General features: G+C 34.7%; 2 protein-coding genes across 2 annotated transcripts in view; one reads left to right on the forward strand and one right to left on the reverse strand.

The window, feature by feature from the left end:
- The window catches only part of LOC126759849 (uncharacterized), a 690,051-nt gene that overhangs the window by 323,648 nt on the left and 340,888 nt on the right, over nt 1-25,515 (reverse strand). Inside the window, exon 6 of the mRNA XM_050475014.1 lies at nt 8,763-8,838. The gene's annotated coding sequence lies outside the window, so the exon portion shown is untranslated. The remainder of the gene's footprint in view (nt 1-8,762; nt 8,839-25,515) is intronic.
- LOC126759839 (uncharacterized) lies at nt 15,978-20,528 on the forward strand. The gene is made up of 3 exons (XM_050474996.1): nt 15,978-16,028; nt 17,914-18,364; nt 18,454-20,528. The coding sequence occupies exons 1-3, from the start codon at nt 16,025-16,027 to the stop codon at nt 19,604-19,606; spliced, it is 1,608 nt and encodes a 535-aa protein (XP_050330953.1). The 5' UTR covers nt 15,978-16,024; the 3' UTR covers nt 19,607-20,528.

The raw sequence follows: 25,515 nt of genomic DNA on the forward strand, positions 1-25,515 counted from the left end.
TCGAACAATAATTTAATACCAAAATATCCACCAAAATCATTTGAACGGTCAAATGGGTCGACATTTTACTTTCAATTGGTTTTTGCTAGCTTAAATCTTTTCATATTTTGATTGGGACATTATTAATATTCTCATAAATCATCATCATTATTTTCATAATTATTTTTGGTATTTTGTAACATGCACATCCTATCGCTTTACTCCACCATAAATACAACCAACCACCGGGTAAATAGTGGCGCTTTTGTTATTTAATCGACTGCATGGCTACTAATCGTCATCGTCATTTCCTTCAGCCTTGTGCACATACCTCCTTTGCTTCGATTTCTCATTTATCTTGTGCTTCCTTTCTTCGTTTAGCTCAAACTCAATTTCGACTTTATACAATTATGAGCTTATTAAACTTTGCTGTTATGATGAATTTATTTCATAGGTCGCTGCCGATGCCTAGGGACTGCACGAGGTCAATCTTGACTGCCTGTGTTGTATTGCAAAGCATGTGCAACTTAAGATATTTTAAGCTACTAAAACTTAAAATACGCCCTCACTTATTTTCGCGCTACTATACGTTCGTATACATTAGGGTATTCATTATTTCCAAAGTTGTTATTTTCATACGCCTCTGATGTTTTAAATTTTGCCCTTAAAAAATTATCCAACGTAAACAAGCTTTTTATTTTCAATTTAAGCTGTGCCTAAATAAGTTTGCCTTTCCATATATTTATTATGGAGTTTTTTGGTTTTTTGCATTAAATCAAATATCCAAATAAATCCAGAACTTTGAAAATAGGATTATCTTATGCAAATGAAAGGTTTCATTAATTTCTTTCATAAAGCCTTACACACAGTTAAATTTTTTTATCATATTCAATACACCGTGCCGTATGAGCAACACAGAAAATCTAAGACACTTACGAATACACTGTATTTTGATGTAAAATTATGATCAATCGTAACTTTTGAATGTTTTGTTATGGAAAAAATTAATAAGATCTGATTTAGAGCTGAAATTTTTGTGTTAGAATATTCTTTTAGGAGTTGTAGATTTGCTTGCTTAATGCAAAATATCAAAAAATCCTATAATACAAGTATATACATGAAAAAAGTAATGTAACTTAGGCACTAAAAATAAAGAGCTTTTTTTGTTACATAGTTTTTTAGAGCAAACACTGTAGTCTTTGAGGGCGTCTGAAAAAAATATTAACTCGAAAAACCCTAATATACATTTACAGTCTTTCCTCAAAAATTTCCGAAAATTTGCTACTACCACTCCGGTTGTTTTTGTTAGGTTAAGTTTCATCACAACTCACAGCATTTATTCTTATTTATCGAAAAGTTTTACTGTGGTCTCAGGGCTGAAAATTTTATAAAGCCTTCGCCTGCGATCTAAAGTATGCTCGCATTGCCAACGGCTCCAGTTACTGGTTTTGTAGCTGCAAATCAAATGCATGTAGATATATATGTACATATATATTTATAAATGAGCAATAACGTACCGAAGAATGTACATATATACATACGTACATATACCCGATGCTTTGAAGAATTTGTGAATGTACTAATGCGATGCATAATTTAATGCTTTTGTGCGGTTCGTTAGAATTTGCTGTAGAAATCCACTTGTGACCACTTTCATCGTAGCTCTTCACTTTATTGCATAAAATATATAAACTTTGTGGTTTCCGGAGTTTTCAGGCGAATTTTATTTAATATCAGTTAATCTTGCTGATCTATTCTGTATATTTGGTAAACTCACCGAGCTAATTTGAAAGTAATTAAGGTCGTGTGGCAAAATTAATGCCTGATTTTGCTTCATATAATATATTCATTAGGGTCATCTATATTATGTTGAGTATAATTCATATTTAGTTTTCTTTGCCAAATTTTGATTCTATGGTTCATTTATATACAAATCATATAGCTTTGGTTTGTCTATCAGATAATCAAAACACTCCATTTACACTTAATGTCCTTAAAAGTTTACCTTGTTGCTCATACGCCTTTTATGTCTGTTATACCGGCAAAACAAAAATAAGTAGATATTAAATATATGAGGACATTCAAAATGCTTCATGGTGTTCTTTAAGCTATAAAAATTTCAAGAGAGTTGCTATAAAACTATATTCAATCTTGCTTTATTATTGTGTGCCATGAAATTGCCCACATAATTGTGCAATAATTTTTTAAATGAATCAAGATTCTCTACTTAAAAAAAAAACACGGAAACTTTAAACATAATGGGGAATGTTTATTATCATTCGAAAGAACATTATTTTACATTTATGTTTTGAAGATTATCCCTTTCACACGTTGGCCGCAGCTACGTCTCAGATAGTCCATTCGCTGTAAAAAAAAATTTTAAATGATACCTCAACACAAAACTATACTTTATACATAAGCAAATAATACAAGCAGCTTTAGAGTTAAGCAAAATCGTAGAGTAGCCAAATTTTTAAAGCAGTTTTAATAAGACAGATATCCATCTATGTATACATATATAATTTTTTTCATTTTCAACTTATGAGTAAATTCAATAGGAAACCTATGCACATCAATTTACAAATACACGATTTTAATTTTCATAGTTAAATCTAAATTCGAATTCCATCGAAATATCCAGGAAGAGCTACTTATTTATATTGATCACTGGCTCATTCACTGGTGAACATCATTAGCAATTTTGGAAAATTCTGTGTAAATGGTTCTGTGCAAATTAAAATCCCTGGTTAAAATGGAAGTAGTTGCAGTTTAAATAAAACTCTTTTTGAACCTCATTGCGGCTGTGAATTACATTTACATATTTGCAGGTTATTTTACTATGTGGAAAAGTTAAAATATTTGTAGCCATTGAGATTATATGTAGAAATATTTGCGTCATCTCTCATACAGTATTTATAATTATATTAGCTCTCTTCTCTGATTATTTTGATCTGTTTTCTTTTTTTTAATATCTTGGTTTTCGGATAATTTGATAAACAGTACAGTTGAATTATGTAATATACTTGTATATGCAAAAAGTCATAAATTTTGACTGTGTCTCATATTTTCAAAATTTGTCTGTGTTTGAGCCTTTGCTTAATTTATTTGCTGATTTCCTTTACCTTTTACTTAACTGCTGAAAAATGAGTCCGTTGTCATATTATTTATTTATACCGTAGCTGATTAAGACTGTAGGTCAGCAAGGGGAATAAAATTAGTACAAAATTGACAAGGGTGGAATTTAAGCATCAAATCCTTGCCAAAATGTCTGAACTACAATAATTGAGCAAATGCTTAAATAGACAGCACTCAGTTGAGTAAGTCATTAAGGCATTGAGTTTCTATATTAATCATGTCCTTACATATATTTAACAGTACAGCAATCATCTCTTGTAATTTCTTATATTTCACATTGATGGCGAAGTCCAAGGGGGAACTTTAATGTTATCTTTGGTGTTCCACCTTAAAGGAAATAGCATGATATTTCTTTGAATATTCTTTAACACTAAAATTTCATAATGGGAGTCCATTTGAATAATTATATAGATTATTATAGTGTATTATAAACTACTCATATTTGCATATAAGTTAATGAAAAAGTTCTTTTTAACCAATCTATATTATATATGACAGTACTTATAATTAAGTAATACTTAGAATCTCATATGAAAATATTTAATTCTGTGTAAGAGTATTGAGGAAGAACTGAGTCATTGTTTGAATAAGAAGAAGCTCTCTGTACAATATAAAAACTTACAACACTTCAAATCTTTTCAGTTGATTTAATAAACATGCATAGAAATGTCATTTGATTGGCAAACAAAAACAAAGGACAAAAATAGCATTAATTGAAGAGAATGAAAGAATGGAAAATGGATGACTGATTCGCTTCGTTGAGCTGATGTTAAGTTCAAGTGACTGAAATGGTTGGCCGCACTTTTGAAGTGTGAGGAATGTTTTAAGTACTTTAAATATATTAAATTAATGTCAGATACTAGTGAGTTTTTATACCCAAATAATACAAAATTTGGATGGATTTTATGTACTTTTGTGGTACCAAAAAAGTTATTGACTATTTTTAGGTTGATTTGTAAATGTGAAATATATTTCTTTCTGACTAAAAATACTTTGTTTTATATTTTGAAAAAGCAGGTTGGCATAGTTTTGCTTTAAGACCGTCTGTTTTATTGTATCCCAAGCAGTTTACGAGATAAAAATTTTAATTTGTTTGAAGACTACAAAATAATATTTTATAGATAAAACGGGAACGCATAATGGTATTGGATCCAGAATTGGCAGATAATTGACGTTGCCCTTTCAATAGATAGGCGTGTGGTACAAATCTCCAATTTTCCCCATAAGAGAGGAAAATTTAGGTTGCACATCATCATCAAAATTTACCAAAATGGTAAATTCACAGAAATCAACTGCTTACTGCAGAAACCATGTAAACATTTAGTAAAAAATAAATGTATGATAATAGAAATTTTCAAAGTAAAAGATGCAATAATGTGTTTTACTTAATTATTTTAGCAGAAAACAACAGTGAGTATGGACACAATTTATTTTCGCAATTTTTTTCTATTTTTCCCAATATAATTTTTTATGAAGTTATATCATACAATTTCTATAAATTTTCCAAAACTCCTCTGAAATTCCTTTCATTTGACGCAAAAATCGGCTAAGACTTGTTGAAATTACGAAAAAAGACTTTTTCTTTGTTTCTTCCAATTTTCCAAAACTTCTTTCAAATCCCGACAATTTGACACCAAAATCATCAAAGTCGGTTAAGATTTGCCAAAATTATGAAAAAATCGCCATTTTCTTCATTTTCCTAATTTTCCAAAACTCCTCTCAAATCGCTTTAATTTGACACAAAAATCATCAAAATCGGTTAAGATTTTCCGAAAATATGTAAAAAAATCGCCGTTTTTTCGTGTTTTCCAATTTGCGAAAATTCCTTTTAATCCCTTTAATTTAACACCAAAATTATCAAAATTGGTTAAGAATTGCAGAAATTACGAAGAATCTCTCTTCTCTACATTTTTTCCAAAACTATTCTCAAATCCCTTTAACTTGACACCAAATTCTTCAAAATCGGTTAAGATTTGCCGAAATTATGAAAAAGTTGCACTTTTCTTCGTTTTCTTCAATTTTCCAAAACTCCTCTTCAATTCCGTCAATTTGACAAATAAATCATCAAAATCGGTTAAGAATTACCGAAATTACGAAGAATCTCTCTTTTCCACATTTTTTCCAAAAGTCTTTCCAAATCCCTTTAATTTGACACCAACATCACCAAAATCGGCTAAGAATTGCCGAAATTACGAAAAACAGTCTTTTTCTGCGTTTTCCTAATTTTCCAAAAAACTCCTCTCAAATCACTTTAATTTGACACCAAAATCAGTTAAGATTTCCCGAAATTATTAAAAAATCGCCATTTTCTTCGTTTTTTCCAATTTTCAAAAACTCCTCTCACATCCCTTTAATTTGAGACCAAAATCGTCAAGATCGGTTAAGATTTGCCAAAATTACGAATAATTTCTCTATTCTACATTTTTTCCAAAACTCCTCTCAAATCCCTTTAATTTGACACCAAAATCATCAAAATCAGTTAAGATTTCCCGAAATTATGAAAAAATCGCCATTTTCTTCGTTTTTTCCAATTTTCAAAAACTCCTCTCAAATCCCTTAAATTTGAGACCAAAATCGTCAAGATCGGTTAAGATTTGCCAAAATTACGAATAATTTCTCTATTCTACATTTTTTCCAAAACTCCTCTTAAATCCCTTTAATTTAAGACCAAAATCGTCAAGATCAGTAAGAAATTGTCGAATTTATGAAAAATCGCCATTTTCTTGATTTCTTCGTCAAGATCAGTAAGAAATTGTCGAATTTACGAAAAATCGCAACTTTCTTAATTTTTTCCAATTTTCTAAAACTACTTTAAAACCCCTCTAGTTTGACACCAAAATCATTAAAATCGGTTAAGATTTGCCGAAATTACGAAAAAATCCAATCTGGTCACCCCAGCACATGGCGGCGCATCCAAAATTTGCGTTTCACCAAATCGCCAATTTGCACCAGGCACCCAGAATCGCCCAGTAGGTAGCTGCCGCAAAAAATTTTTTTTTCTGTAGCCTACCCCAAAGGCGCTGTATGAGCTGCGTTACCGGCATATGCAGGATAACCGGAACTGATGGCTGATGCCACATTTACTTGAATAACTTCCGTAATTCAGCACCGATTTCGATCGTTCAGGCACCAAATGAAAGGGCAAGCGTGCAGCTACACGATCAAATACAAAAAAATTATAACAAACTACAACTACAAGATATTTTTTGAAGCAAATGTATCGAAGCAACTGTATGATAAAAAACTGAAAATTTGATACTTACAAACAAAGATGAAAGGGTATTCGTATTACCAATCACTAGTAATATGCTTCATAAGTATATTCTGTTAATGGCAACATTTCAACTGCAATACATTCGAAGTTATTACATGTTTTCGAATAGCTTCTTTCTAGCTGAATTGCCATGCTTACGTAACAGATGAAAGTAAGCCATAATACTTATGTTTTCTAGAAGCTATCACCTTTCATTTGCCACCAAAATCATTGAAATCGGCGAAATTTTACCAAAGTTATAGCGAATATGCGATTGGTATGCATTAGTACTGCATTATCCACCATTTCCTGTAGTTGCGTGCGCGATAAGTACTTGTCGCGTTCGGGTAAAACCCATCCGATTTCAATGATTTTGGTGGCAAATGAAAGGTGATAGCTTCTAGAAAACATAAGTATTATGGCTTACTTTCATCTGTTACGTAAGCATGGGAATTCAGCTATAAAGAAGCTATTCAAAAACACGCAATAATTACGAATGTGTTGTAGTTGAAATGTTGCCGTTAACAGAATACACTTATGAAGCGTGCTTCTAGTGATTGGTAGTACGAAGATCCTTTCATCTTTGTTTATAAGATCAAATTTTCAGTTTTTTGTCATACAGTTGCTTCGATAAATTTGCTTCCAAAAATATCTTGTAGTTGTAGTTTGTTATAATTTTTTTGTATTTGATCGTGTAGCTGCACGCTTGCCCTTTCATTTGGTGCCTGAACGATCGAAATCGGTGCTGAATTACGGAAGTTATTCACGTAAATGTGGCATCAGCCATCAGTTCCGGTTATCCTGCATATGCCGGTAACGCAGCTCCTACAGCGCCTTTGGGGTAGGCTACAGAAAAAAATTTTTTTTTGCGGCAGCTACCTACTGGGCGATTCTGGGTGCCTGGTGCAAATTGGCGATTTGGTGAAACGCAAATTTTGGATGCGCCGCCATGTGCTGGGGTGACCAGATTGGATTTTTTCGTAATTTCGGCAAATCTTAACCGATTTTAATGATTTTGGTGTCAAACTAGAGGGGTTTTAAAGGAGTTTTAGAAAATTGGAAGAAATTAAGAAAATGGCGATTTTTCGTAAATTCGACAATTTCTTACTGATCTTGACGATTTTGGTCTTAAATTAAAGGGATTTGAGAGGAGTTTTTGAAAAAAATGTGAGTTTTGGCAAATCTTAAATCTTGAGGATTTTGTCTCAAAAGAGGGATTTGAGAGGAAAATTGGAAAAAACGAAGAAAATGGCGATTTTTTCATAATTTCGGCAAATCTTAACTGATTTTGATGATTTTGGTGTCAAATTAAAGGGATTTGAGAGGAGTTTTGGAAAAAATGTAGAATAGAGAAATTATTCGTAATTTTGGCAAATCTTAACCGATCTTGACGATTTTGGTCTCAAATTAAAGGGATTTGAGAGGAGTTTTTGAAAATTGGAAAAAACGAAGAAAATGGCGATTTTTTCATAATTTCGGGAAATCTTAACTGATTTTGATGATTTTGGTGTCAAATTAAAGGGATTTGAGAGGAGTTTTGGAAAAAATGTAGAATAGAGAAATTATTCGTAATTTTGGCAAATCTTAACCGATCTTGACGATTTTGGTCTCAAATTAAAGGGATTTGAGAGAAGTTTTTGACTTTTTTACAATTTCGGCAATCTTAACCGATTTTGAAGAATTTGGTGTCAAATTGACGGGATTGAAGAGGAGTTTTGGAAAAATGAAAGAAACGAAGACTAAAGAATTTTTTTCATAATTTCGGCAAATCTTAGCCGATTTTGATGATTTTGGTGTCAATTTGAGCGGAATTGAGTCTGTTTCGAAAAATTGAATAATATAGTAAAATATAAAAAAATATTTTTTTATTTCAATAATTTTTATTTTTATATTATTAGTTTGTACTTAAAAATGCCATACATGATTTCTGCAATAAATGTTCATTTTCGTTATTTTACACTATGTTTAGTGTGTTTTCATGATCTTTTTTCACATATTATTTTATTATTGTTTATTTTGAAAACAGTATTAATTACAACTAAATGCAGAGATGTGATATAATGATACGCAGCTTCTCCACATGTGAGTTGATTGACGTGTAATACTTGTCAGTAATCAGCGTGCTGCAGCGCTTTTTGCATATAAGCGGGTGTGAAGAGTTAGTCAACCCGGGCATCGGATGACGATGCGTCAAGTTTAAATTTGCATATGTCAATGGTGAAAAATGATTTTTTAGGCGTGTGTCAACTCAACGTACAATAAAACCTTCTGAGTGGATGTCCAAACCGCCTTCATGATTGTGTTCCCTCGGCTCGCCTAATTTACACATGATGTCAAATTTTGGTAAAACTAATTATGCTTCCAGCCACTGGTTTGTCAATACAGTATTTTTGACTTTATACTGTTCAACGAATATGCGGATGGAGTCTATCAGAACTTTCCAAAAGTCAGCGCCAAGGCCTGCGAAGTTCCTGGAATATGAAAAAAAAACCATTATCACATTAATTATATTTATATATGATAAAGTATATATGAAATATACCTTTTATAATTGTGTATATAAAATACTGTTTATGTTATGTTATTTCTATGTTAAAAACATACATTATTAACAAAGAAATTCTAAAGTTTTTGGAAAAAAAATATCTTAAACTCGGCCACTGTGACACAACTTTCAGTAACCTTCTTTACATGGTCATCTAAAGTAAAAAATACGTGCTAAAACGCTAACTTAGAACTTGGAAAAAGTGAAAAACCCGATAATTGCATTTTTGGCAGGCATTTTCATATTTTTTTTTTCAAATGGTTGTAATCGCAAAAAAAATCTTCGTCCAAGTCTTTAAGGATTGTATCTCAAAATTTAATGAATTTGCGAGAAATCTTGCCAACTGCCTACAAAGACACTTTAAAATTTAGGACAATATTCTAGTGGTGTTGTATAATCAAGTACTTGTGTGAAAAACTTTTTGATTTGGCGAAATATCGTCAAAGAATTTGGCATGAATTATTGTTTAAAGAAACGGTAAAATCTCCGAAAAAAACGTTTAGATCGGTTCATTTAAGCATATAGCTGCCATACAAACTGTTGAAGCTAAATTAAATTATTGTGAAAAATATTTTGTATTTGTTAAGGTTATTATAGATTAGAAATGTGGAAATTTACCCCGGCACGAAAAAAAACGGCAGCAGAACTGAAAGTTGACGAAGAAAAGCCAATAATATGCGGCCGACAAACAAAACACGAAAATTTCTGCGTGAGAACTTGAGAGGAATACTACAAGGTCTCAGTTCATATACCTCTGTTGGATACAATCGGCGAAGATTTGAAGACGCGCTTTTCAAGAGAAATATTAGATGGATTTCAACTGAGTTTGCTGCTTCTAGAAAAAGAATGCGTTTTGGAAACCAAAGAAATGGAAAATTGGATTTACTGCTTGATAGGTAAATTCAAAGGCTTTTTGGATAATGACAACATCTTGCGACGTTTGAAGCTCAAAGGTGAACTTGATCACTGGCAATGCCATTGGGGCAGAAGCAAAAGTCAAAAGACAACAAGTTACTGTCTATTGCATTGGAAACGTTGAAGACCTACGATGGAGACTTATACCCCATAATTCATAGTTTTCTTCGCATATTCTGCACACTTCCTGTGACGAATGCAAGCTCTGAACACCGTTTTTCAACACATCGCTGCAGGAAAACTTGGCTGAGGACAAACATGCTTCAAGTTTGAACGGCCTGGCTTTGCTGCACACGCTTCATGACTTTGAAGTCTCTGCAGAAGAAGTTCTCGAAAGATTCTCAAAACTTTGCCCACATCGTTTTGTTTTGTGAATGTGGGCGAAGCCCCGAAACACAGTCTTTACAGATTGTGAATTTTCGAAATAAAGTGAACCGTTTTGTTAAAGTTGTTCAGGCCTTAGTCTTTCTTTGATAAAATGCCAAACAATACTGAAAAATTAACTCTACTTGAATCACCCGTTATTGCATAATTAACTAACATACTTAGTTAATTGATAAGTAACTAATTCGCATATTTACGACACCTGACATGATTGAGAACTTTTTTTTACGTTTGAAGCAGACTTCTTTTCATTTACAATTTTCTCTTTCCTCCTTCGCTTTGGTGAAAATTGCGATTTTTATTTCAAGTCTGACATGCAGCCATAAAAATTTCAAGTATGGTGACGGCCAGCACTTGCTGTTTGTCACTAATTACAGCATGCTGGTGTGTGATTAATGGACGCTGTTGCTGTCGCGGGCAAAAAGTCGAAAACACTGGAGATAAACAATACGGGTATAGAACCAGCATATTACTAAGGACGATAGAAATTGTTGGCCGGTTCACGGAAAAGTGAGTGTTGGTGAGCATGTGGGTAGACATCAACAAAATTCAACCATTTTTCATTATTGTTTGCTACACTTGACATTAAGTGTCGACAAAACAGATATAAGGCGAGACATATAAACGCCATATCATGGATAGATAAGTATTGTAAACGAGTATGTGAATGTCAGAAAGACATTTAATTGAAAGAAGATCCCTTCACATTGAAAGTTTGTCGCTAACGAGGGTCAAGAAAGCAAAGTTATCAATCATTGACGTTAGTGCTCGAACCCTTTTTGACACTTTCTCAATATCTTCTCAAATTGTTTAAAAATCAATTTGCAATATGCTTCGTTTGCTTTCTGATAAAATGGGATTTTTTACAGTTATTTTTCCTTTTTTCTAAAATTCGAATTTCGATTTTCTTCTACAATATTCTGCAGGTAAAATTATTTTAGTTTTTTTTCGTATAGCTAACAAAACTTATGTACCTAAAAGTATTGCCCCGGCTTTAATCGTTGCAAGTTGCAGAGTATAAAATGTTCGGTTATACCCTTTCTTACTTATTGTCCCCTTTTTTCTGTTTTGTTTAAATATAGATTTCTGAATTAATTTTAATTCTTCTTCTTAATTGGCGTAGACACCGCTTACGCGATTATAGCCGAGTTAACAACAGCGCGCCAGTCGTTTCTTCTTTTCGCTGCGTGGCGCCAATTGGATATTCCAAGCGAAGCCAGGTCCTTCTCCACTTGGTCCTTCCAACGGAGTGGAGGTCTTCCTCTTCCTCTGCTTCCCCCGGCGGGTACTGCGTCGAATACTTTCTGAGCTGGAGTGTTTTCATCCATCCGGACAACATGACCTAGCCAGCGTAGCCGCTGTCTTTTAATTCGCTGAACTATGTCAATGTCGTCATATATCTCGTACAGCTCATCGTTCCATCGGATGCGATATTCGCCGTGGCCAATGCGCAAAGGACCATAAATCTTTCGCAGAATTTTTCTCTCGAAAACTCGTAACGTCGACTCATCGGTTGCTGTCATCGCCCAAGCCTCTGCACCATATAGCAGGACGGGAATTATGAGCGACTTATAGAGTTTAGCTTTTGTTCGTCGAGAGAGGACTTTACTTTTCAATTGCCTACTCAGTCCGAAGTAGCACCTGTTGGCAAGAGCAATCCTGCGTTGGATTTCCAGGCTGACATTATTAGTGGTGTTAATGCTAGTTCCTAAATAGACGAAATTATCTACAACTTCAAAGTTATGACTGTCAACAGTGACGTGAGAGCCAAGTCGCGAGTGCGACGACTGTTTGTTTGATGACAGGAGATATTTCGTTTTGCCCTCGTTCACTACCAGACCCATTTTCTGTGCTTCCTTGTCCAGCCTAGAGAAAGCAGAACTAACGGCGCGGGTGTTGAGGCCGATGATGTCAATATCGTCGGCATACGCCAACAGCTGTACACTCTTATAGAAGATGGTACCTTCTCTGTTTAGTTCTGCAGCTCGAATTACTTTCTCCAGGAGCAGGTTGAAGAAGTCGCACGATAGGGAGTCGCCTTGTCTGAAACCTCGTTTGGTATCGAACGGCTCGGAGAGGTCCTTCCCGATCCTGACGGAGCTTTTCGTGTTGTTCAACGTCAGTTTACACAGCCGTATTAGTTTTGCGGGGATACCAAATTCAGACATCGCGGCATAAAGGCAGCTCCTTTTCGTGCTGTCGAAAGCAGCTTTGAAATCGACGAAGAGGTGGTGTGTGTCGATTCTCCTTTCACGGGTCTTTTCCAAGATTTGGCGCATGGTGAATATCTGGTCGGTTGTTGATTTTCCAGGTCTGAAACCACACTGATAAGGTCCAATCAGTTTGTTGACGGTGGGCTTTAATCTTTCACACAATACGCTCGATAGAACCTTATATGCGATGTTGAGGAGGCTAATCCCACGGTAGTTGGCGCAGATTGTGGGGTCTCCTTTTTTATGGATTGGGCATAGCACACTTAAATTCCAATCGTTGGGCATGCTCTCGTCCGACCATATTTTACAAAGAAGCTGATGCATGCTCCCTATTAGTTCTTCGCCGCCGTGTTTGAATAGCTCGGCCGGTAGTCCGTCGGCCCCTGCCGCTTTGTTGTTCTTGAGGCGGGCAATTGCTATTCGAACTTCTTCATGGTCCGGTAATGGAACGTCTGCTCCATCGTCATCGATTGGGGAATCGGGTTCTCCTTCTCCTGGTGTTGTGCGTTCACTGCCATTCAGCAGGCTGGAGAAGTGTTCCCTCCATAATTTAACTATGCTCTGGGCATCAGTGACTAGATCACCTTTGGGGGTTCTACAAGAGTATGCTCCGGTCTTGAAACCTTCTGTAAGCCGCCGCATTTTTTCGTAGAATTTTCGAGCATTACGCCTGTCGGCCAGCTTATCAAGCTCTTCGTACTCACGCATTTCGGCCTCTTTCTTCTTCTGTCTGCAAATGCGTCTCGCTTCCCTCTTCAACTCTCGGTATCTATCCCATCCCGCACGTGTAGTGGTCGATCGTAACGTTGCGAGGTAGGCAGCCTGTTTTCTCTCCGCTGCGACACGGCACTCCTCGTCGTACCAGCTGTTCTTTTGCTCTTTCCGAAAACCAATGGTTTCGGTTGCAGCTGTACGTAAGGAATTTGAAATGCCGTCCCACAGTTCCCTTATACCAAGTTGTTGACTAGTGCTCTCAGAGAGCAGGAGTGCAAGCCGAGTAGAAAATCGTTCGGCTGTCTGTTGTGATTGCAGCTTCTCGACGTCAAACCTTCCTTGTGTTTGTTGACGTGCGTTTTTTGCTGCACAGAGGCGAGTGCGTATCTTGGCTGCAACAAGATAGTGATCCGAGTCGATGTTAGGACCTCGGAGCGCACGCACATCTAAAACACTGGAGACGTGTCTTCCATCTATCACAACATGATCGATCTGGTTGGTAGTTTTTCGATCCGGAGACAGCCAGGTAGCTTGATGAATCTTCTTATGCTGGAACGTTTTCATTGTTTTTTTTTTTTTACGTGGCGGGTCCCAAGCCCAGCGCACAACCCTTGTAGGGAATGTTTCGCCTTCTCACCTTAGCTCACCTTCGAACGGATGTTCTTAGGCTACCCAGAGGATACTTGGTCAAAGACCGGAAGTAGTGAGCTGCTTGAGCCATGTGTAAAAGAATCGTTTCTGGCCACTCCCAAGTGAATGGCGATCAGAGAACTTTCCTCACTTGCGTGAACTTCATACACATAATTTTAATTAAGACAGTTAAAACGTCAATGAGTTTCTGTTCTTACTAAAGTTGTTGCAATTACAACAAAGTAGTTGTTGTTATTATTGCACAAGTCAGTTAACTTGCTTGCCAATCTGTTCCAAAGCAGTAAACACTTGTATCTCCTTGGGACCATGTTCACAGCTTTTAATATAATTTCAGCATCTCTCTATTACACTCAAGCTTCTGCTTCTCAAGCAATGAACTTAACCCACTTACACTGGAGCTCATACGTATGTATTAAATAATATGCCGTATATTAGGGTGGGTAAAAAATTCGAACTTTTTTCGCTCTCTCCAAGTACTTATACATACTTATATTTTAATTGTAATTAGAAGATCCTCCGACTGGGAGTTTCCATTTTTTTATACATTTGTGATCGGTTGATACAAAGTGTTATAATTATATTCATCTAACGTTTTTTTATATACATGTATAACCCTATATCTATCGCGCTTAGTTTTAAGTGATACGTACAACCGTTAGGTGTTAAAAACTATTATACTCTGTAGCAACAAAAAACTGTAAGGCGGAGGACCGTCCTATTGCAATTAAGAGCTCAGACTTTTTAGAGGTATATAAGAACCTATCTTTCAAGGTAGCAAGCGAAAAAATAATCAGTTTCTTTTACCCACCCTAATATATCTGCTACATACATATCAGTGCGCAGTAATATGAGCAGATCTATATGTACATTTTGATTATTTACTTATGTGAGCCAGTCCACAAGTTTTCTACTTGTTGCATGCCAAATTTGCTTTGCCAGCGAAAATTGGATCCTTGCCAAGTTGGCGAAATATCATCCATTGCGATGAGTGTTGGCGAGCTGCAAGCGAAATTTTCCTCGTTAAATATTAGTTAACAACAAGTGACAGAGAGGTAATTGCCTTCAGTAGAACGGGGGATGCAAGTGGATTGTAATTAGTTAGTCAGGAACTGTTGTGTTGCTTTGGTAACGGTTTTAGGCTTGTTAACTTCTATATTTAAATTACATATATTTTATATTATATGTAGATATAAAACTAGGAGAAGATTATTCTGATAGCAAAGCGAGAAAATAAAATTATTCATAACAAGTTTTTGAAAATTAACTGAAGAGTTCTAAAAATAATTTCACAATTAATTTATTTGGAAATTAACCTTATTACAAGCAAAGTCATCCACCGTGCATTCAATTGACTCAAAACGGAGCGGTCGTTTGAGTTTGTTGAAAGCCAGTAGTTACACCGTAGTTACGGCACAAAACATTCGCGAAAAACTCACGAAGAATCTATCCATGATACGACGGTGCATTATCGTGAAGCAAAAACCAAGTGTGGTTGGCCCATAATTCAGGCCTATTGTCACGAATAGCTTCGCGCAAACGACGCATAACAGGCAAATAATGTTCCTTGCTAATTGAACAGTTTGGCCGGTCGGAAGGCATTCTGAGTGCACCATAACTCGATAATCGAAGAGGACTATCAGCATAACTTTGATTTTTTACCCGCTTTGAGGTGTTTTTTTCGGCTTCGACTCACCTTTGCCACGATATTCGGTCGATTAATTATCTGTTTCCAGACCGTAAGCATATATCCAAGACTCATCGGTAGTAATAATATGTTTCGTGACATCGTGGTTGACGAAGGGTAGGGTTTCAAAGACGTTAGCGCAACGCTGTTTTTCGAAAAACTTTAGTAATTTTGGAACGAATCGTGCCGCAATTCCTTTATTTTATTGACGTGTTGATCATCAATGTAACAATCGAAAACACTTGCTCGCGACAAACAATTATCACCGAACGCCTTTTCCAACATTCTGAACATTTTGGCACCTGATACTTGATTCTGCACACAAAATTTAATGGAACTTCTTTCTTGAATAATTTACTTGCAACACTAGCAAATCTTATAAAATAAACTTTCAAAAGAAATTTCCCAATTTTTTGATATTAAAAAGTATATTTTCCATTAAACTCCCAAAACTATTTTTTTAAATAAATATTTAAAATCTTAATATGAATTCTATTTTTTTTATTTACAGATTAAGCTGGAGTATATAAGGATTCTATAAATTTATCAAAATGGGTGAGTGTCTATTTTATTTTTTCCAAAATAACGTTTAGTTTAGATTTTCAATAAAGTAGTGAAACAAGATGTACTATATTTTGGAAATTCAATTACAATTTATACCAGTAGCACATACTATATTCTACTTAGAACACTTTAATATAGGCCGTCAACCCTATAGCATACTCAAATAACATTTAATGAGGTGTTAAAAGTTTTTTCAGTCAAGGCCCTTTACGTGGACCACATTACATCAAATAACACGTTTTCGAAGAAAATCTTGATAAAACTTGCCTATATTTAGAAACAAAGGAGAAAAAATTTCATTTTCTAGAAACTGTATTTGAGAATAGAAGCAGCGGTAGACCATGCACATTAGGGTGTTTTTTTTTAACTATTCATTTTTTTCAGTCCCATCATGAAATTTCTTGGAAATACCCTAAAAAAATTCCCTGAAAATTTGAGCCCTTAATATTAACATTGAGGACTGGACCAAGGCATGTAAAAATTTTCCATTGAAAATACACGACAATCGTGTTTTTTATCTTTACATTTCTAAAGCTCAGAGGCATTTTATGGCACCGCTTTGACTTTAGACATATGTATACTCCTCAGAATTGAACACTCTACAAAAGTGTCCACTGCGACAAAGGCGAAACTCACACCGGCGAGATAGTACGGGGCTCTAAACCTGATTTTTCGACTAAATTCACAATTTTTTGTATATATCTCGTAAATTACAAGAGCTATAGAAAAAATGTACATGCCAAACTTGTAGGGTTTATTTGCTACAAAAAAGATTCGAGTTCAAAATCGCTATCATTAATACTTCTCGAGATATTCGCCTTTTTAATTAAGGCTGTATGGAATTTCCATAGCTTTTTTATTACATACTGTCTATGAAAATTCTATAAAGCCTTACTTAAAAAGGCGAATATCGTGAACAGTGGTTTTCAAAATCCAGAAGAAATTCCTGACCAAAAATGACAGGAAGAAAATTTTAGAATAATACATATATGCCATATGCCACATTCTTACATGTAAACACTTCACCCATCGGACTAACGAAAAATCAAAATGACACCAAACAGTTCTTGCTTAATATCTTAAAACCCGGTAGCCAGAAAATTGTTTTAAAAATTCCTGCGACTAACTCTTCTTCTAGCATATTTTTTGAAATAACTCCTAAATCAGAAACGAATATCCGTCCTATTCCCTGAAAAGCTTAGAATAATTCACATCTGACTGCCAACTCACTAGGATATTTTCAAAAATACATTTCCGTTTAGGTTTAAGAGTTACTTAAAAAAAATCTGCTTGAAATGATCGAGTTATGGGGCCATTTTAAAATCTCTGTTCCGCCTATTTTGGTCAGATCAGAAATTTTTACCCAAAAAAAGCACGAGCGAAGATCCAAGCACAGGAATTTTTAAAACAAACTCTCCGTCCACCCTCTTCCGAGATATTAAGCCAGAATTATTTGGTGTTCGGTAAACAAAAATGATCGAAAAGGCCGCAAATTTTGATTTAGTAGAAAGATGTGGATACGGAAACGTACAGTTATATTGCTTATGGCTGAGAAAGGCTGTGTACTATTCATAAGTTATTTTCTTTTCGACCACCGCTTTCGGATATATTGAGTAAGAACTGCTTAGTAATCGGTAAAAAACATAGAATTATTATTACAAAACTTAATATTTTTCGGCTACCTGTTTAACCCAATATATTCAGATTATATCCGTATTATTAGGGAGTTCGAGGTGCTAAATTTTGTAAAATGGTCCAACCGTAAGCTTGATACAGCTAAAAGATTTACTTTTTTAGAATTACAAGGTTAACTAGACCTGACTTCCTTTCTAAACATTTACTTTAACTAAATCTTCTTTACATTCCTACTTTTTAGACACATTCCGTATGCGTCGTTCATCGTTTTCCCGTTTTGGGTCTGTAGGAAAGCAGGAACCACTTATTGTGGTCGAGGAGTCACAGTTGGTCGAAGAGGAAGATCGCGATAGCTCAGAAACACCATCGAATAAAGCTAGTTTGGACATTGACTCACCCGTAAATCCATATTTACTCTCACCATGGCGAGATCCACGTGAAGGACGAAAGCATTCTTTACCCTCACAACAGGTCACTGAGGGCATCACTGCAAGTCAGGTGCGTCGCTTATCAGAGCGTGGTGGTGAAGGCTCTGGCCCATCACCTAAAGAAGCCGCTTTCCTAGCCACACTGTCACAGGCACCAGCTCCATCCGGACGACGTCACTCAGTAGTAACGATCTCTAAAGTGCCAACAACATTATTTGGTCGCTCACGCCGTGAATCAGTTGCCGCTTATCCAGCGGGTAGCAGGTGAGTTGGGGAAGGGGGTTGCTTGTTTGTTGTGTAGTGTACATGTGCCACTATAATTTAACTGTTCAACCTTTTTTCCATCTCACCAGCCGAGTACTGAACTCTCGCCGCGAAAGCAAAACCTCAACTGGACCACCATCCACAGATCCCATTGGCAGTATACACAACCTACAATTGGACATAATGGACGACATAGTACAATCACGTAAGGCACGCATGAAACTATGGAATACAAGCAGCGAAAAGGTGTGTGAAGTGCAAACATTAGATGAAGTTGGTGGTGGAACACCGCAGCGATATACAAATCGCCGGTATTCGGAATGTGTTTCCGGTGGTACCTCACCAGCACCTAACATGAGACGCGCCTCGGAACACCCTGCAATCATTTCACCATGCATTTTACAACCGGGTAGCAATCGTTCCTCCACAAAACGTAAGAAGAGTGGCGGTCTACTAAGCACTTCCATTTTTAGCGCACTCACCTCGTCAGCCATCGAGATCAACAAATGCGAGGATACTATACCGACAGTAGTTTTGCCATCGTCTACGAGCGCTAGCTCAACTGGTGCCACCGCTAAAACAAAACCAACAACAAGTGGTGGTTTAACAGCGGCAGGTGGTGCTGCAGCAACCAGTAGTTCGTCATCAAATCTGCTCGATCCCAATGCAGGTCGCTCTACGCGTTCGAACAGTTTCGATGTTTCTATTCTCAACAATGCCAAACAGTTGGTAAGCAATGCACAAGACAATAGCTCAGCCGCTCTTTCCGGTTGGTTTGAGAAACGCCACCAACCGATGGCACGCAAGAAGAGCATACGTAGCAAAAGTACTGCTATGGCACTCTCCGAAGATATGTTAAAACGTTTGCAAGCAAAAGATGTGTTACGTGAGAGCAAACCGAAATTGGTGCCACGGAGCAAGCAAAAAAGTTGGGCGGATACGACAAAAGGTACAATTGTTGACGCGACTGTGATTGGTTCGGCAATCGAGGGTTTCCTTCGAAAAGGATCGGTATCGGGACCTTCCGGTAGTTCGGGTAGTTCACCAAAAACTAGTAACACCAAGTCGAGTGGTCTATTGAGTAAGGACTCAGGTAAACGTAGCGGTCGAAGCGCACAAAGTCAGGCAACGAATGCAGTACGTTCGACACTAAATTGGTTCGGTAAGGCGGACGAGGATGACTCAAAGGACACCTGCGAGGCGTCGCTCTGTTCAACTTTAAAGGATTTATTTGTGAAATAATTAACAGTGCGGCGACTGTTCAAGTAAATAGGCAAGGTTTGATTTTGGGTATGAGTTTCAAAATATGTAAGTGTGATAATTGAAGCGATGGAGGTGGAAAGCGTGTAAAGCTAGTCGTTGTTAGTTTTTTTTCATACCAAACTATTAAAAGTTGATTAAGTTTGTATAAAATAAAAACAGACATTTAGAGTCTGAAGTACCTTCCGGTTCCTGTGTATACAGAAAAAAACTAAGTACATGTGTATATAATAATATAGCTGAAGTAATTAAAATTAATTAAATGTAATTGAAAAAATGTACTATAACTATTTGTTTAAGAATTAAATGGCGTTATAAGATATAGAGTTAGTGATGAATCAATTGAGTTTCAACAAAAACGAGTATAACCGAATAAGTATAGTGCATTATAATAATACACTATTTAATCGAAAATTTATAGATTTCTTGAAATTATTCTAAAAGTTCAGACCTGATAAGAATGACCTGCTTATTTTTATTCGTAAATACCCGCTAATAAATCAAAAATTATATTTCATTTGACTACGAGATTTCCTATTTGATTTAATAACAGATATAATTCCATTGTCACCTGCTGCCGGGGTTGCAAATACTGCATTAAGAAATGATTTAATTAAAATTTGAATTAAAGTATATGAAAAAAATTGACCCCACAAACCGGACTAAATTTTTTTTTAATTTCTAATCCCAAATACTGGATTAAAAAACAAACAAATTTTTGATCTTAAATATATATTAGAACTAAGAATAGAAATTGTTTTAGAATTAACAATTTTTCGCGTTTGTGTACATCATTCATTAAAAATAAAGCATTCAATTGGAAAGGCGAGGTTGAGAATTTTTTAATTGAAAATTTGTACATTAAATTTAATAAAAATTAAAAATTAAAATAATAAGATGCATAAAAATTTAATTTTCATTTTTTAATTATATTTTCAATTAAAAAATTGAGAAATTTATTTTTAATTTTTATTAAATTTAATTTTTTTAAATTTTTCAATAAAAAATATCAATTTTGCCTGCTACACACTAAGGAGCATTAAAATAATATATATGTATATTTATGAATTTATTTTCGAGAATCCAAAATATTGTATAAACTATCTTATTTAGCAAAAATATACTAAAATGATGTTAATAAAATCTCAGAATTTCAGATTTCTTCTGCGGCAAGCATCAATGTGTCAATATGTGGTATCAATTGCTCTTTTATCGCTCCTTCGATTCCAGATTTAGATATAATATTTCCCCGCTCGCTTCTTACTGTGACTTTATTGTGACAAAAAAATGCTGAAAGTTCTAAATGCCAATATCTATTTTGTCGCCTTCAGAGTAATCTCCACTATTTGTAATACACTTATGCATGTGAGATTGGAATTCTCACGATCAGCATTTCCAAAGAGACCTGTACGGTACTCTTTTTGAAAAAGTTCAGTTTTATCGGGACGACTCCAGCAAGACCAAATTACCCAAAATATCTACCAAAATCATTAAAACAGACGCGGGAGAGATTTTAGGCGCTCTTGCCATCTCTCTAACACTTGCTTGACGATTTGCCTTATTTTCAAGCAACATATCATTCACTTTAATTAATATTTTCATCAGTTAAAGAAGCCGAAGGTTATCCAGACGATCTCTCGACCGTCTCCGCAGGCTTTGTACCACTCCTAGGCTTGAGTTTTTGATAAAATTGAATCACTGTAAGCCTTTTCCAACATTCGCAACGATTCCGCACACTTAATTTGATTAGAAATATCAAATTTGAGACAAATTCTTTCTTTGATATTTTTATCCATTTTAAAAATCACAAGGCGCTTGTTTTATAGACCGCACTCGTATTTATGCATTAAGGACAGTCCTACCAACATAGCAGAATGTATTTTTTTTAGATATTATTTACGCGGGGAATTTAATTAAAATTTTCTGGTGCTTTTTTGTCACAATGTATACTTTTTTGCATAGATGTTAGGGCCAAGGAAGTGAAATACACAAATAACTACAATTTCTTTCACGTATTTTGTTTTATTTGCTCACAAATTTAATTTTTTCACCCTTGGAAGAATATCACAATATCTATAAGTAAGTTCTGGCGACTACTATTAGTTGAAAATATTGCCTTAACTATTCGTTATATTATATGTTTTGGAAATGAGAATCTTTAGGGGGCAGACAACTTTATTTGAAATTTCATGAATGTAAATGTGGATTTCCGGCTATAACCGCGTAGGCAGTGTATACTCCAATAGCAAACAAGAAATGTGGATTTCTTTAGTACAACATTTAGTCTAAATTTCATATGTACAACTACAGCAATTATGTAATTTCAAATAAAAGCAAATATACTAAATACAGTTTATGAAATAAACAATAATAGATAGAATAAACTAGTAATTATGATTAGAAATTAATATACGGCACCACCTGCTACTAAATGAGACAAATTTCGCCAACAAGCTAAACCTAATACAATATTGCAACATTGTATTTATATGCTACAAGTACTATATATCTAAAAAAAAGTAATAATTAGTACTAATAATAAAATGCAAAAATGTTGTTTAAAAGCTGGCGCTCTCTACACTTCTCACACTCGCTTCCGTTTATTGCGATTTTTCGAAGGAAATCGCCGCAATAAACATCTCAATGTGGCTAAAATTGAACTCTTGTTTTCTTTATTTTTCACATAACAACCAAATTAAAGCAAAAACGAATAAAATGAATACGTTAATAAAAGTGCGTAAATGGAATTTTAATAAAACAAATATATAGCGACCAACAGTGCTCATGGAGAGATATAATGACTGCAAAACCATAAACCAAATAACAAAAAATAATTAAATGCAATAAAAACAAGTTTATGCAACAAATCTTGATATGCAATGCAAAGAAAAAGTGCTACAAATTAAACACTGAAAACATATATTTGTATTATGTACATATGTATATGTGCAATCGTTTGAAAAATTCCATGTTTTTCATCTACACAAATTTGCATTCCATTCAATTCAATTGTGAATATGCTTCTTAAATGTTACATAATTAAAACGGTACTTTCATAAATGTGATGTTTAATGTTTTTTACTAAGAAATAACAATGTCAACTTTTTCTCAATATACTATATATGTATGTATGTACTTCTGTATATAGGTATGCGGCGGATTAATGGCAGGCTGTTATGGTAATTATGGTGATGGTGTCGAAAACAAAAAAAATAATGCTAGAATATATGAGTGCTCGTATGGTACGAAAATAACTATATATGCGAGTTTTTGTGCTTTAATAAATGTATGCTATTTTTTTCGAAATGTTTTTTAATCGTTTTTAATGGTCAATTTAATCGAAAAATGTCATAATATGAAGCGTATAATATGAACTGCTAATAATGGTAGGTGAAATATTTATTATACAAACGTTGAAATTGCTTTTTTTAAATGCATTCAATATAATTTATTTTAAACTCTGCTTACAAAAAATAAATAAATAAACAAACTGCACACGTGAGTGCATCAGATAATAGAATTTATATAAAAAATGCTCTTAAAATCCAATCAAATGAAATGAAAAAGTTAACTCAACCATTAAGCGCAAATAAATGAATGCTAAATAAGATAACACGTTAGAATAGCTACATATGTAAAATAATACAACACAGTTATCTACAGTTAGTCATGAAAGCATAAATCAAGAAAAAATAAATAAATAAACTAATTAAATTAATGTATAGAGACGTATGTAGGTTAGTGCATGTTGATTTTGATAAACCTAATCCACACTCATACATATGCAAACAATATACGTATTACATAGCTATATACATCTGTATATACCACCTGCATATGGCAAACAGTCATTGGTGTATAAGCATAAAATAAAATATAAATTAAAATTGTATGAATACATAAGTAAGTAATTGAAGCCCACCAGTGTTTTGATGTAACTATTAATTGCATTGGCGCGCGCAATTGTACATAACGCCATGCATGTGTGTATGTAATAAGCAAACAAGCTGGACTTGCCTACTATACATATATACTACTGAAAAATTCAAAAACAAATCAATAATGACAATACTAATGCATATTGTGTTTAATATTTACCGTTGCTAGATATATATACATTCTTACGCGTACAAAAGTTTGGATATGCCTACAACTGAACTCAAATAAATATTCTATTCAAATAAAAGCCTGAATTTAATTTTCAATATTCTATTCAATTAAAATCCTGAATTATTTTTCAATATGCTATTAATATTATTAATGTAAACTCAAATAAAATACATTGCAAACCTTACCTTGAACTATATATAGTAAGCAGTGCAAAATAACTTGAAAACTTTTTTTAGTTTCATTTCACCAGACACATGAGAATAACAGTAAAACAACTGCTTACGACTTTGTTGAAAAATTTTGGTTAAAAAAATAACTAACGAAAAATCCTCTTTTTTGATACATATTGATAACAAATTATTAAACCAATTTTGCTAACACGAACATACATATGATCTACTATATATTAACACGCCTATTGCAAAACACTTTTGAATTATTTTGAATTATAGCTGCCATTTTGTTTGCCTTGGAAGAATATAAAAGCCTACAATATATTTGAAAATACTATACTCGATAGTTTTTCATTAAGAACAATTTATTCGGGGATTATAGATCCGACTTGATTAATCCATTTGGTGATTGTAGCGTTGGCTTGGACAGTAGTTAATGCCAGATCTCGTGAAGATACGACTATCCTTTCAAAAAAGATTTTCATACACGGGCTTAATTTTGATCGGGTAGTTTATAATGGTGATATATGCTATAGACAAATAAGCAGCTTTTTGGGGAAAAAAGGACATGTAAACAAATTCTGACCGATATTTTAAAAACCGACAGACCATTTCACTTGTATATAAAGAGATTTAGCCCTAAATCAACCCAGATCGTCATCCCGAAGTTTATATACAAGTATATACTAAGGGTCTTTGACGTTTAATGGGTTTACTGGGTGCACAAATTTCGTGGCAAACTTAATTTACCCTGTTTATTGAATATATTAGGTTATGTTATGAAGTCCATTCTAACAGAGATCTCACCAGGACAGCTTAGAATGCCGACCCGTTGTGTTACCTAAAACTCCTATGTACTAAATCATAAGACGAATCAATGTCTATTGAACATGAACATTTCTAAGGAGAAGTAGTTCAGTAGATCTGCTTCTTTCTACTCGAGGCCAAAAGGATCTTGCAGTGGCACAAGAGCGGTTCGTTGACCAGCTAAAGTCACGCAAGGTTCATTGGTCTTTTGTTAGAACGCAAGATTCCAATGGAGGCTTTGCCATTACATTATCAGTGATTCCGTTTTGAGCAGGCACTCAAACGAGTCTGATGATGAAGTAACTGACACTCCTTGACTATTTTTAAGCGCATAATTAGCCAATTGCTGCTGGAGTAAACACTCACTTCTCTGAAAAAGGTTTTAATTCGTAGCAGTTCGTCTACTGCCACCTTAATAGCTGCCATTTTTGCCTGAAAACACCCAGATCGAACTTCAAGCCAAGACCAACGAAAACTAATCAGAAAAAATTTTCCCCTAGTGTTAACTCAACCGTGAAAAAGCTGACTCATATTTTCTCCAGCGAGAGACCCTCAATGAATTGAAACTCCAAAATATGCAAAATAATGTAATTTCCGTGAAATTGAGGGTTAAGAGTATACGACAGAAGACTCAAGTAGTAGATATTCACTCGTTATGTACAATTTGGGATTCTGTTGTCAAACGGCAGCTATAATTATGCAATTCTAGATGCGCAATGGGGTGTAAATTTAGTGAGACAGATATGTCACACTGTGAAAAGGCTAAATATAAGTATGCATTATTGCCAAATATACTTCTTC

This window comes from Bactrocera neohumeralis, chromosome 5 (assembly GCF_024586455.1).
Source record: "Bactrocera neohumeralis isolate Rockhampton chromosome 5, APGP_CSIRO_Bneo_wtdbg2-racon-allhic-juicebox.fasta_v2, whole genome shotgun sequence".
In the NCBI taxonomy this organism is placed as follows: Eukaryota; Metazoa; Arthropoda; class Insecta; order Diptera; family Tephritidae; genus Bactrocera; species Bactrocera neohumeralis.

Coding starts and splice junctions, on each gene's coding strand:
- LOC126759839 (XM_050474996.1), top strand. Junction 18,365..18,453: donor GCTTATCCAGCGGGTAGCAG/GTGAGTTGGGGA, acceptor CCATCTCACCAG/CCGAGTACTGAACTCTCGCC.